Raw genomic sequence first — 13642 nt, forward strand, 5'->3', positions numbered from 1 at the left:
GCATTTCCTTTTGATTTATGTGTAGGTGCAGCTGGTCTTGAGTCCATAAGCCTTGTATGCACTTGTCCAGCATGTGTGCCCCCCAACCGAGGTCTGAAGCGTCTGTTGTGATGGTCTGGCTTGGTTGAGTGCTGTGGAAGGGCAGTCCCTTGTTTGTTTGACAGGCCTGAGCCCACCATTGGAATTCTTGCTTCAGGCATGGAATTAGGGTTTCTAGGCTGTGCTTGTGCTGAGACCATAAATTCCTTAGGTACCACTGTAACTTTCTCATATGTAGTCTGGCATGCGGAATCAATATTATGCAGGATGCCATGTAACCAAGAGCTTGCAGGACTTTTCTTGCTGTTAGCTGGTTCTGCTTTGTTAATGCCATGAAGTAGAAAGGGAGTTGCTCCTGTTTTTCTACTGTCAGGAATGCCATTTGTTTTGATGTGTCCAGATCTGCACCCAAGAAGGTTATCCTTTGGGATGGTATCAGCCTTGACTTTTTTATATTGACTGTGTATCCCAGGGCTTGTAGTAGATGAATGACCCTTTGCAAATCTTTTGTTAATTTGTTTTTGTTGTCCGCTTGTAACAGGCAGTCGCCCAGGTAAGGGAATAGTTGAAGTTCTTAAAGCCTGCAAGGAGCAATTACTGATGCCAGGGATTTGGTGAATAGTCTGGGCAGTAGATAAGCCAAAGGGCAATGCTGAGAATTGATAATGCTCTGATCCTGCAAGAAATCTGAGGTATCTTCTGCAATTTGGTCATATGGGGACGTGCAGGTATGCCTCCTTGAGATCTAGAGTTACCAGCCAAGACTCCTTGCCCAGCATGGGAAGAAGCTGCTGTAGGGTCAGCATTTTGAATTTTGGAACAATGAGGTATATGTTTAAAGCGGACAGGTCGAGAATAGGCCTCCATTGGTTTTCTTTTCTTGGTACCAGGAAAAGTCTGGAGTAAAATCCTTGCCCTTGTTCCATAGATGGTACCCTTTCTACAGCTCTCATCTTTAGTAAGTGAGTTATTTGTTCTAGAGCTTCTGTCTTCTGATTTGGAGGTAGGTTTGGCATTCCTCTCTTCCTTGGTAGAGTATGGAAGTGAAACCTGTAACCTTGGTCTATTGTCTGTAAAATCCATTTGTCTCCTGTGATGTAATGCCAGTTTACTGAAAATAAGGCTAGCTTCCTGCCTAAGGGTGCCTCTAGTTGTTCCCTGGTAGGCGGTGCCAGAGCCAAGTCACTGTGATTGTCCTGTGGAAGTGGTGGTGGTGGCTGGATCTGTGGCTGTACCTCGCTGGTTGTTTGCCTGCCACTGACGTCCCCTGTAGGCACCTCTGGATTGACCCCTGCCTCTTGAGCGTCTGTTCCTGCCTCTCGGAGCTCTGGAGGTATCTGGAAAGGACCAATTCTTGGAAGGCCAGTTCCTGCTAAACCTTGGAGGCTGGACCTGCAAGAAATCCTTGACTGTCTGGACAGATTTTGCTTTGTCTTCCACCTTCTTCAGCACCTGTTGTGCAGGGGAGCCAAACAAATTGAGCTTATCCATGGGAGCATCTAGGAGCTTTGATTTAACATGGTCTGGTAAGGACTGTTCTTTTAACCATGCATGTCTTCTGATCACTGTGCCAGTCATGGCTGATCTAAAGGAAGCCTCCAGTGCATCATAGCCGCATTTTAAGGAATGATTACTGACCTGCTGAATGTTATGTACCATTTCCTGTACAGATTTTTTGTCTAATGGTTCATCCGAGGACAGTTTTTTTAGTTAACTGGTCTAACATAAATTCCTGATACTGAATCATGTGGAATTGACAGTTCAAGGCCCTAGCTGAAAGAGTAGCAGAAGTGTAAACTTTTTTACCCCATCTCTAAGGCCCTAGATTCCCTTTCAGAGGGGAGGGGGTTTTTGGTAGAGGTAGCTGCTACAGCCTTGGGTCCCTGGGAGATAGTTTCGGGGTCTGCAAAAGGGGCCTTACACAAATGATAATGTGTGTCCGGAACCCTGTAGTACCTATCGGGCTTAGCAGGGGCCAGAGGAAGAGAATCAGGAGCAGTACAAGCATCATTAAAAGCATCATCCACAACAGTAAGAACTGGAGGAATGGCTAAAGGCCTATGCTGTGGCAAATGCAAAAAGGTTCTAAGCCTTTTCCTAGACTCTGAAAAATCCTGGCCCTGCCATTGAAATTGTTCCCTCATAGCATGCAAGGTTTCCCCAAAAGAAAATTCCTCAGGCGGAGAGGCAGAAGGAATGGACTCTTCTGCATCCGAGTCCTCATAAGGAGAAAAAGGGGCCTCTGGAGGGTCTGAATTATCTGATTCATCAGAGGAGCCATCTGTAGAAACTGGTTCAGGGGGCTCTACTCTAGTCCTCTTCTCTGGAGGTGGGTTAGAGGCCCTGTCTGGATGTGGTTGGCATCCCCGGATCAAAGAAATGAGATCCTCTGCTAGACTAAGCATTTGTGAACTAAAACTGGGCCTGTGAGAGGGGGTCTTAGCAGGCACAGTTTTGGTAGTTTTTGCTGCTTTAGCCCTGGCAAAGGCCTTAATCGACATGGATGCAGGAGGCCTAGCAGCTCCATGTGCAGGGGTAGAAATATCCAAAGGGGTAGTATCTGATAAATCCTGTGAACCTGCAGAAGCAGGTGGAATTTCAGTAGCAGATTCAGCCAAGCTGGATGAGGCCTCGGTAAGTGGCAAGCTTTCGGCCGAAGGAAGAACCGTGGGCTCGGTTTCAGCCGAAACCGAGACACTCGCTGTTATTTAACCGCGGTTTCGGCCGAAACCGCGGACCGTGAGTGTCGGTCCTTTTCCTTGCGTTTTTTAGAAATTTGCGAAGTCGGAGTATCCGACGGCATAATGTAAGCAAAAGTGGAGCCGAAAAACTCTTCAGCAAATTCAGACCGACGTCTAAGCGTTCGTCGGTTGAAAGAAGCACAGGCTAGACAAGCTGCTACGTCGTGGTCTGGGCCTAAGCAAGGTAAGCAGTAAGAGTGGAAATCTTTATGAGGTATTTGTTTCCCACAATTTAAACAGTTATTCACTTTTTCTGACATCGTCTGAGGCAAGAAAGAGTCCCCAACGGGGTACTTAGCTTTTTAGAAGTCTTCGGTACTTGTAGTAGTAATCTCTGGATCTGACCGACCGGCACTTGCGAACAGCTTCTGCTTCGGGCGCCACGCGGCAAGAAAGACTGGGGAAAATGGCGTCGGCTGATGCCTTTATACCCGAAGAACTGCCGCTATGACATCGGGTGAAGTGCAACACCAGCCGAGGCCAGACCCAGACTTTGGAATCCGGCCGACCGAAGGGCTGCCTGACGACAGGACAACCCATATGTAAGGACTGCAGATGCATCCTTAAAGGACATCTGTCATGTTGTCTGTGAAAATTTTTAGAGAGCCAGTAGCAGTGCCCTCATTTTTTTATACTGATGTGTTTCCTTCTTTGAGAGGTTGACTAGGTCCCTTGTGCTTTTATGGAGCTGAAAGCAGCTCCCCATCCTGTGTCTGATGTCAACATCTCCTGGACAGGTGTTACAAAATGGAGTGGGAGACCTGGATTGGCAGTCAGCTGTTGAATCCACCAGGTAATCTTCCTCTTCAAGCAAGGGAGAAGGGAAACTGGGAACTCTAGTTTATGTGCATGTTGCATCCACACTGAGTTTAGGAACTACTGTAGTTTTCTCATGTGGAGTTTTGCCAGAGGAAGCACTGGGATGGTGGATGCCATGAAGCCCAGTTTTCTGATGAAATTCCTGGCAATAATATGAGTTAGAGGGGTGAGGCTTTGAAAGAAGGAAATGAGTTCCTGAGCCTTCTGACTGGGAAGAGAGACCTTCATAAGGTCTGTTTGTATCCTGCATCCCAGAAAAATGTGGTCCTGAAATGGATAGCAAGCAGATTTTTGCTAGTTTATAGTGAAACCCAAAGATTGTAGGATGGAAATGGCGGAGCTTAGATTGTGCTCTAGTGCTCCTGGACCGACCACTAGAAAGAGAAGGTCATCCATGTATGGGAAAACATGAATGCCCTGAAGTCTGCAGTAAACAATAACTGGGGCTAGGCATTTCATGAATATCCTTGGGGTGACAAAAAGACCAAAGGCAAGGAAGTAAACTGAAAGTGCCAAGAGGCCAGAGAGAATCATAAAGGTTTTCTGTAACTAGGATGAATGGGATGTGTAGGTAAGTGTCCTTTATATCTATGGAGGCCATAAAGGCTTGTGGGATGATCAGAGGGAATAGGGTTGTCAAAGTAAGCATTCTAATTGTAGGCACTTTCAGGAAGGTGTTAAGGAAGGATAGGTCCAGTATGGGGATCCAAGGGTCCTCTTTCCTTGGTACCAAGAACATCTTTGAAAAGAACCTTTGATTTGATGGAACAGGTTGAATGGTGCCTTGATCCAACAGGTCTTGCAGCACCTTTGGAAATGTGGCAGTTGCTCTCTGGGTCATTGTAGGATGCCTCTGAAAGGTGGGAGTGAAATACAGACCATGAAATAACCCTTTCTTATGATAGAGAGCACCCAAGAATCATGTGTAATGTTTCCCAAGCTGGAGTAGAAAGAGAAAAGCGAATGGAAAGGGTGGGAAGATGTTTGGAGTCCAAACAATCAGATGGACACCAGTCTGTCTAGAAAGGGCCATTTTTTGAGGTGGGGCTTGCTGGGGAGTTCTAAATTACTGAGGTCTCTTACCAGACTTTTTAGCTTTAGCTGGAGGAGGCTGTGAATGCCTTCTAAAAAAAAGGATAATTCCTTTGGTATTTTGGTATTGGGAAACCAGGATGTGTTTCAATTCCTGTATCTCCTCACTGTTCTCCTGTAAGATTTTAAACAAGTCCACAGCAGCAGGCCCAAACAGGGCTGAACTGTCCAGAGGAGCATCCATAAGTTTGGATTTAATGCCCTCTGGCAAAGGTTGAAGCCTCAACCAGGCAAATCTTCTCAGGAGAGAACCTCTGACAGCTGCTCTAGCTGAAGCCTCCACAGCATCATAACTACATTTTGTTGAATGGCGTGCCACCTGAGAGGATGCCTCAAGCAAAGCTGAAGCCAAAGAATTATCCTCTGAGTCAGGCAAATCTGAAATAATTTTAGAATGTTGTGATAAGAATTCCAATGTGTATTTAGTCATGTGTGTTTGATAACTGATGGCCCTAAAGGCAAGAGCTGCAGATGTGTATACATTTTTGCCTAACCTCTCAATAAGTCTGCAGTCTTTGTCAGAGGGAAGAAGGGAGGTGGAGGGAAGTAACCTTAAGGCCTTATTTGGAAGCCACTGTAATGGCACAAGGGTCAGCAGAAGGGGCTTTAAAAAGAAACTTACAGTCTCTAGGCACCTTGTAGAATGTCTCTGGTTGTTTAGGTGCTGGAGTCTGGGAATCAGGATTCCTAATGAACGATACAAATGTATCCAAAAATGCAGGTAGGGCAGGAGGTACGGCTGAGGGACTAGCAGTATCTATCTGAAGCAATTTGTAATAACGTTTTTGTACTTCAAACATCTCACAACTCTCCCATTAGAAATGTTCCCTCATGTTACTCAAGGTCTCAATGAAAGTAATTTCCTCCATTGGGGAATCAGTACAACTGGAATCCTCCTACAGTGACACATAATCCAGTAGGAAGGGGATTTGAGATAAATAAACTAGGGACTCATCCTTTGAGGAGTCTTTCTCTTTGGAAGAAGCCTCTTCTCTAACCTTCTTTTGAGAAGTAACCCAGGGTGAGGCCAGTACTGAAATCCCTGGTGGAAGCCTAAGGGACAAAAGGGCATTGAAAATGCCCCATGTAAAGTTTTGCTAATCCTTTGTGAATCTGAAGGAGGTGACAAATGCTTGTCTTTTAGTTTCTTCTTGGAATGCAGATCAGCCTTATGTAAGGTCAGAGGACCAGACATAGGCCTAGATTCAGTAATGTCAACATCAACTTCCTCTCTAACCACTATTTGAGAGCTCTCTCTAGGGCCCTTGGTGATCACAAGTCTTGGCTCCACTGGACATCTGCACTGGATGTCTGCAGAACCTCCAAGTATGTTCTGTCATCTGGATCCAAAACAAGCGCCATTATTTTTTCGACCTGTAATTCGGATATAGGGGCTGAATGTTTCTCTAGACTAACAACTTCCGCTGGAGAGACATCCACCACTGGATGTGCAGCTGAAGTTTTCAAGTCTAGGCTTCTTGGCCTTCCACTTCACAAGCAATTTCACCTCACATCCTGAAGATCCCTCCATCACACTTTCCAGAAGGAGTTTATAGCACTGATTCTCTAAATATATTGAAAAGGAAGGGAGGATCTTTGATCATGGATAGGCCCAAGACAAAAAAGGCACTGCTGTTGACTGTCTATATATCAAATCTGATGTCCACATTGGCATTTGCATTTCTTGGATGACATTAAACCTTAATCACAGCAGAAAAAGTAAATAAACGATTTCCCAATGGGGCACTTATCTGAAACACTGAGACAGCTACCACTTTGGCAAACAGACCATATGTATGGGTGAAGCATTCGGACTAGCAGCAAAGAAGTTCTGCAGATGGTGCATGCGTACGTCACTTTTATGACCTATGTCTGTCAGTAGCCTACGTGTGACATACTACGCACCTCTAAGTAGTAAAAGTCTTTTGTATACTGGCCAAAATCAGGTTGTTTTGGCAGCCAACTCCTTCATGTACAGAATACTGCAACAGAAGAATAGAAGGACCTCTACAATGGTTACCCCCTCTATACAAGGACAGTCCATCTACAGATCCCAGAAACTATAGACCCATATGTCTGACTACTTTCATATGCAAAGAAATGTAAAAAAATATGGAAATTCTAAATAATGACATAGGAAACCTGCAGACAATGGATCCAACCCACTTCTGTTTCATCAAGGGAAGATCATGCCTATTCAGCCTGGTAGACTTCTTTAAGAAGGTCACCAAAGCAACAGATGAGCGCAAAATATTGCATACTGACTACCTTCATCTGGCCAAGGCATTTGACACAATACCCCATTCGAATATTGCAAACAAATTCAAGGAATTGGACATAAACTCCTATGTTACATGCTGAAAAGCAAGACAGCTCTTACCTGAGACCCAAAAAGTTTGGTTAAGGGAGTCTACCTCCATAAAGAGACTGGTCACTAGATGAGTCCTTCATGGTTCTGTGCTGGATGTACTCCTTTTTGGCATCTACTTCTCAGAAATCAATGTCAGTGTTAAGGGTCTCTGGCTGACCAAGTTTTTCTGATGACTGCAAAGTAGGAGCAGTGACAGAATTCACCTAAGCCACTAACATCCTCCCGGCAGGGCTAATGCACACAAATAACTGGTACCCAGAACCATGGTTTAAAGCTCAATGGCAATAAATGCATAACAGTACTGTTTAGAAAGTCAGCTACCCTAGGAAACTATACTACAACACACCCCTAAGAGAAGACTCAGTAGTCAGGGATTTGAGGACATATGTGGACATATGCTATTTATTTTAGTAATGCTTTCAATCAACATGTTTCTAGGTTAGTAAGGAAACCATTCTGTATTGCTCAACTTTAAACAAGAGTATGGCATCTAGATCCAAGGAAGTCATTGTTCCATTGTACTCCGCCCTCAATGGACCAATCACTGAGTACAATGCCCCCTTCGGTACGTACTTGACTAGTCACATGCAACAACTGGAATGTACACAAACGTTTCTCACAAAAAGAATACACGGCATAAACAACAGGTTCTAGGAGGATCACCTCAATGCCCTATCTCTGTACTCTCTCTCTCCTGCTAATTATTGAGGGGAAATCTATACCTGGCGTACGAGGTATCCTTGGATCCCACTCTGAACTTTTCTGCCAACCAAATAGCATCAGAACTACCCAATCCAGAGACTTAAACCTTGCCTGTGACATAAACAGGACTTCTTGGAGGAACAGGTATGTGTCTCATAGAACTTCCTTCTCTGGAACAGGCTTCCCATCCAGGAGAAGCAGAGCTCTTCCCTCACCATATTCAAGCATAAACTGGACCAGTAGATGGGAAATTGGAAATTTACTCCTGGTCTGGCACCATCTTTAATGGACAGAGGCAGTATGTAAAATGCCTGCCCAACCATGCTCTAACTTACATATAACCATTAACATAAACTCCTAAAAATTACCTCTAGGACATCATAAAACTTGATGAATACACTTAGGCAGCTTGGCTGGGTTCATAAGAGCCCTTGTAGTCATTAGCCTAGTATATACCTACAAAGCTATGAATTCCTCACTGCTGCAGTAGCCTTTAGGCTATCTGGGTTGTGTCTTGCCCAAGACATAAAATCCGGCCATTTTACAAAATCTCTGACCACCTTCCACATCATCACTTTGGCAGCTGACTGGGCAGCATTGTGGAGGGAAAATCAGCAGTCAGAGCAGATGCTTCACAGGGGCAGCAGCCAAATTTCAGCTTAATTTCTGGCAGAAAAGTCCCCAGTGGGGAACCCTTCCACACAGAATACTGCCCTTTAAAAATGCTATTTATTTTACTAATGCTTTATATCTTTAGTGCCCCTTTAAGAAATAGGGTATCTTTCTAATATTGGAAGTTTCCTGTCAAGGACCGCTATTTTTAGTTTTGTCTATTTTGCAGGATATTTTAGTAGGATAGTGTACTGTTTGTGCAAAATTTATGAATATTATGTAAAAGTTTAGAGTCCACAAGTGTTTTAATAGGGCAGGAACTACTACGAGGTATGTTAGTATTTGTGTTCCCTGTGTGACAACTTACCTGTCATTTATTTGGCAGGAAGTTAGTGCATTGCTTAAGAAATTATTGTGTTTAAGGCACTGTGTAAATGTTAATTGTGCTGCATATTATGACGAAAGGATATAGTGTCAGCCCAGCTAGCTGGAATTTTGTAAATAATTATATGTCATTGTCACTGGTGAATATCAAAATGATTTATACAAGATGCTTGCATTACAAATGTATTAGAACTGTATGTCATGTGTATATCAAACTGCTTGTACAGATTTGTGTGTTGAAAAGGTAATTGCACAATCCTTGTGTTTAAAATGGATCCACAGTGTGCCCTGCTGGAAGAGAACAGAAATGAACACGCACTACTGTAACTGTTTAAATGTATATATTTTAATAGTGGAAACTGGAATACAGGAGGTTAACTTCAGAAAAATAACTGAAATTAAATTACTTTATGGCTAGGCCATAAAGGTATCTTTCAGTTTTCAATGCAGCAAGATATACAATGTCTCTTCTATGAATTTTTTTGTAGTGTCTTTAGAGTGAACTAATTACTAGTCTTGAAAGCATGAAGGAATGCAATTGTTTTATGACTCCCAGCATCTGCCAGGTATCTGAGAAGAAGCCCTTTTCTATGCATTTTTACAGGTAGATGCTAAATACTGTCAGCTTAATCACTGGTAGTTTGGCCTGGGAACTAGGAGTCAGATGACAAGAAATGTCACTCTGTAAGCTATCCCAGCAGTAATATTTGAGAAATTATTATGAGAAGTCTCTTGGTGAGACAGAGCATTCTGCATTTTGTCTTGGACTTGACAACAACTAGAAGATCCATTCACCACATCTGCCTTCCTCTATTAGTAAGTTCTTATAGTAATTCTCTTAGATTCGGTCAGGAATATAGTGAAGCTTAGTTTAAATATTTTTCTTTATTTATTTGAGACTGTCCTGCAATGTTGTTTTAAATATTTCCTGTGGTTTTCAACTCTGATGTCAACATGTTTGAATCTTTTTGTTTAGACTTATACTGTTGAGTACAGCCACTATGATACAATCCAAATTTTTTATTTATTTATTTTTACTTTTTAAATTTTTTTTTTTTATTTTTACATTTGTTTACCAGGAAAGTCCGACTTGGAATAAAGCCAATTTTCAGTGCAGGCCCATGGAGAAATGCTCCAGACATATGTCTTTGTAATGTGGGATGAAACCTAAGCACCCAGAAGAAACCCACACAAATGTAGGGAGGACATGCAGAATCGAACCAGAGAACCTCTTGCTGTGAGGCGACAATGCTACCGCTGCACCACTGCACCATCCAAATTAATATTTCCTATGCTGAAATGTATCACATAAGAACTATAACAAAATTCTTCCTATTCCTTCAATCTGCTAAATTAATAATACCAATTTTAAAAAAAATTCCCTTGTTTCGGGTTCTTTGTCCCTGATTATTCTGAACTTTGCCTCTGATTCTTGATTGAAGACTGAGACCTATGAATATGATGTTTTTTGTCTAAGCTAAATATCAGTACACTACATGCATTACGGTAATATGAGGCAGTGGTCTTACCAGATTGGGAGGACAGTTTGGAGAAGAAGAGCTGGCCACCAAAAGATCGCATTGAATGGACAGTAATGTCCAACTACCCTCAGACGATCCTGCAAAAAATATAAAAAAGTAACTTTCAACATTTACTCATGCAGTTTATAACATTAGATTAATTATATGGGTATTCTTGACAACATTACTGTACATTAATGCAGTTCTAGTAAAACTATGTGGGAAACAAAGTTTCCTGTCCAGTTAAACATAAGTTCATAGGTTGGTTCATAGGTTGGTACTAGGCTATCGGCCCTAGGGCCTATACAAGCCTAGCCATAACAATTCCCTGGATATTTCTTCCCACAATATTTACTTCTCTGGACCCCTGTCTAGCAGGGCGACTGAGATGATCCCCGGGGTGAATTTCCTATCTCCCATCCAATCATCAAGGTTCCTTTTGAAGAGGGTCAAGGAGGCACTCTGCTTGACATGTATGGGCAGTCTATTTCAGAGTATGGGGAGTCTCTGGATCAGGAACCTATCCCTCCAGCATGTTTTGTTCATTGGGATGACAAGGTTTAGATCCCTGGTGCGTGTGGCTCTGAGGGATTGGGATTTCTTTAGGTGGAGCATGTCCAACAGCTCAGGGTTTGATAAGGTCTTGTATGTTAGGCAGGGATCGCCTATGAGTAGACGATATGCCACAGAATATAGCTGGAGTTTTTTAGACGGTCAGCATATGGCATCTGCTTTAGGCCTGTGATTCTTTTACTGAGGTATTTATGTGGCCTTTCCAGCTGTTGCAGATGTCTTGTGAGGTACATACCAAATCGGCATTATACTCTGTAATGGGTCTAATGAGGGATGAGTACAGTATGACAATGACCTCCTTTATTCTGGGTGAAAAGCCCTTAGTGATGAGGTGTGCCACATAGAAGGATTTCCTGACAGTTGTGGCGATGTGGTTATTGAAAGTGAGACCACAGTCCACCTGTGTCCCTAAGTCTCTCATCACACTTTCGATGTTTAGTGTACTGCCAGCTATGTGGTAATTCATGGGTACATGTTTTTTTCCAAAGGGGATAACTATACATTTCTTGGCATTAAGCTTGAGCCCATGGCTCTGGCACCAGGCATCTGTTTCTGTAAGGCCCTTCTGTAGAACATCCACATCATTTGGGGATTAAATAATGGCTCCCAGTTGGCAGTCATCTGCGAACTTTGTTAGCCAAAGTCCCTTAGTGTTGGCCTGTACTTCAGAGAAGTAGATGCCAAACAAGAGTGGTCCCAGGACTGAACCCTGAGGTACTCCACTTGTCACTTGTCTGGAGCTGCATTTGGAGTCGGCTACTTTTACAGTCTGGGTTCTGTCAGTAAGCCAGTTGGCAACCCATCGAGTGACATAGGTATTTATGCCCAGCTTAGTAAGTTTATCTATGATTCCAGAGTGAGGGATGGTGTCGAAGGCCTTGGCGAGGTCCAGATAGGCTTTGTGGACCGCCTTACCCTCGTCCACAGCTCTGGAGACTGATTCGAAGAAGTCAATCAGGTTCAGGAGACAAGATCGGCCATTCACAAACCCAAACTGGGTGGGGTCCAGTGTTTGAAGGTTGCCAATGTCTTTGTTTATAAGTTCCATGATAATGCGTTCCATGCCCTTGCAGATCAGGGTCGTCAGACTGATGGGACAGTAGTTCCTGAGATCCAAGGTGGATCCCCCCTTGTGGAGTGGGATAACTGCAGCTGTGCGCCACTCAGTGGGCACAAAGCCTGAGGTGAGGCTATGATTAAACATGACACTTAGGTGAGGTGCCAGTTTATTTTGTAGTTCATGTAGTACACAGCCTGGGATGTCATCTGGTCCCATGGATGCTGTATTCTTAGCTTTGGAGAGTGCGGCTTCTACCTGTCTGCCGTGATTACCAGAATTTGGCAATCTTTTGGTATTGAAATGGGCCATTTAGGGGGTGAGAGGGGGGTGAAGTTGGCACTAATTCGATCTGCCATTATATTGGCAATATTCTTGGGATCAGTATATTTAATGCCATTCTGCTGAAGCTCAGAGCAGATCTGAGCATTGTCATTTAGATTCTTGACATAACTATAGAATGCCTTGTGGTTGTCTTTGGAATCTTTGGCAATTTTATTTTCGTAACTAGCTTTTGAGGATTTTATGAGGGATCTCAGCTTCTTACTGAGGCTGGTGAGGGAGTTTTTTGCATCCTGGGATTTTCCTCTTTTCTACAACAGTTTCTTCCTTCTGTTGTATAGTTTGTTTATAGCAGGGGACTACCAGATTGGCTTCCTTTTTTTGGAGGAGAGCATCTTGGTTCTGTTTGGGATGGCATGATTCATACACGAGTGGATGTGCTCGTACAGTGCCTTAGTGTAGGATTCTGCAGTCGAACTTTCAGATCCCGTCTGCATGGGTGTCATGAAATTTGTCACTTCTGACTTCAGTAGCATGAAATTGGCTTTGGAGAAGGTTTTTAAGGAGGTTTCCTTACTGGGGGTGGGGGTGGGATGTGGATGTCAATGGTGATTGGCTTATGGTCAGACCTGACAAATGAGGGGGTGACCACTGGTGAGGAGCATCTATCTCCCATGCTGGTAATGACCAGGTCTAGGATATTGGAGCCCCTGGTGGGACAATGGATTAGTTGATCTAGGGCGTTGGAATTTATGAATTCCAAGAACCGTTGGGGAAAAGGAGTTTGTACCCGAGTAGTTTTCCCAGTTAATGGCAGGGTAGTTGAAATCACCCAGTATTAGGGTGTTTGGTTGTATCTTAATATTTTCCAGCATGTTTAGAAAGGTGTAGTGAGAATCTTGGGGCATGGTGGGGGATCTGTAGCAAGCTACAATTTGGATTGCAGTCTTCCCTAGTGTTAGTTGCACCTGGAGAATTTCAGATGCATTGTGTTGGGCAACTAGCCTGGAGGTGTGAATATCCTTGGTGAATATGGACACTCCTCCACCTTTAGTGTTTCGGTCTTGGTTTTGTGGCCGAACAGTGTGGTAAGAGTTGTAGCCTGGTATTGCAGGGGTGCTCTCTGGAGCCTTGAACCATGTCTCAATTACTGCACAGATATCGATGTTCTCCATTTTTAGGAGTGCCTCAAGAGAGTGCATTTTGAGGTTTAGACTTCTGGCATTGAGTAGCATTACCTTCAGATTTTGCATGCTTGTATCGGTTACGGTGGTGGTTTTGTCCTTTGAACCTTGCCTAAAAAAGGCACTATAGGGGTAGCAAGAACTTTAGCCAGTAACCTGAATCCCAGGGGTGACAGATGCAGACCATCTCTGGAAAAGCATTGTGGTTTGTCAATCATGTCTTCCCAGGCAGACAGATACTGGATCCCCTTTGTATACTAACTACT

The 13642-nt window shown here is 43.5% G+C and overlaps 1 protein-coding gene across 1 annotated transcript in view; it reads right to left on the minus strand.

Annotated features, from left to right (window-relative positions):
- LOC122806187 (acylamino-acid-releasing enzyme-like) overlaps positions 1-13642 on the minus strand; it is a 1918826-nt gene that overhangs the window by 1008426 nt on the left and 896758 nt on the right. The window contains exon 15 of the mRNA XM_044076421.1: positions 10290-10378. Coding sequence (XP_043932356.1) covers positions 10290-10378 — 89 coding nt within the window. The remainder of the gene's footprint in view (positions 1-10289; positions 10379-13642) is intronic.

The sequence above is a fragment of the Protopterus annectens genome, chromosome 7.part0 (assembly GCF_019279795.1).
Source record: "Protopterus annectens isolate FY-2018-M chromosome 7.part0, PAN1.0, whole genome shotgun sequence".
In the NCBI taxonomy this organism is placed as follows: Eukaryota; Metazoa; Chordata; order Ceratodontiformes; family Protopteridae; genus Protopterus; species Protopterus annectens.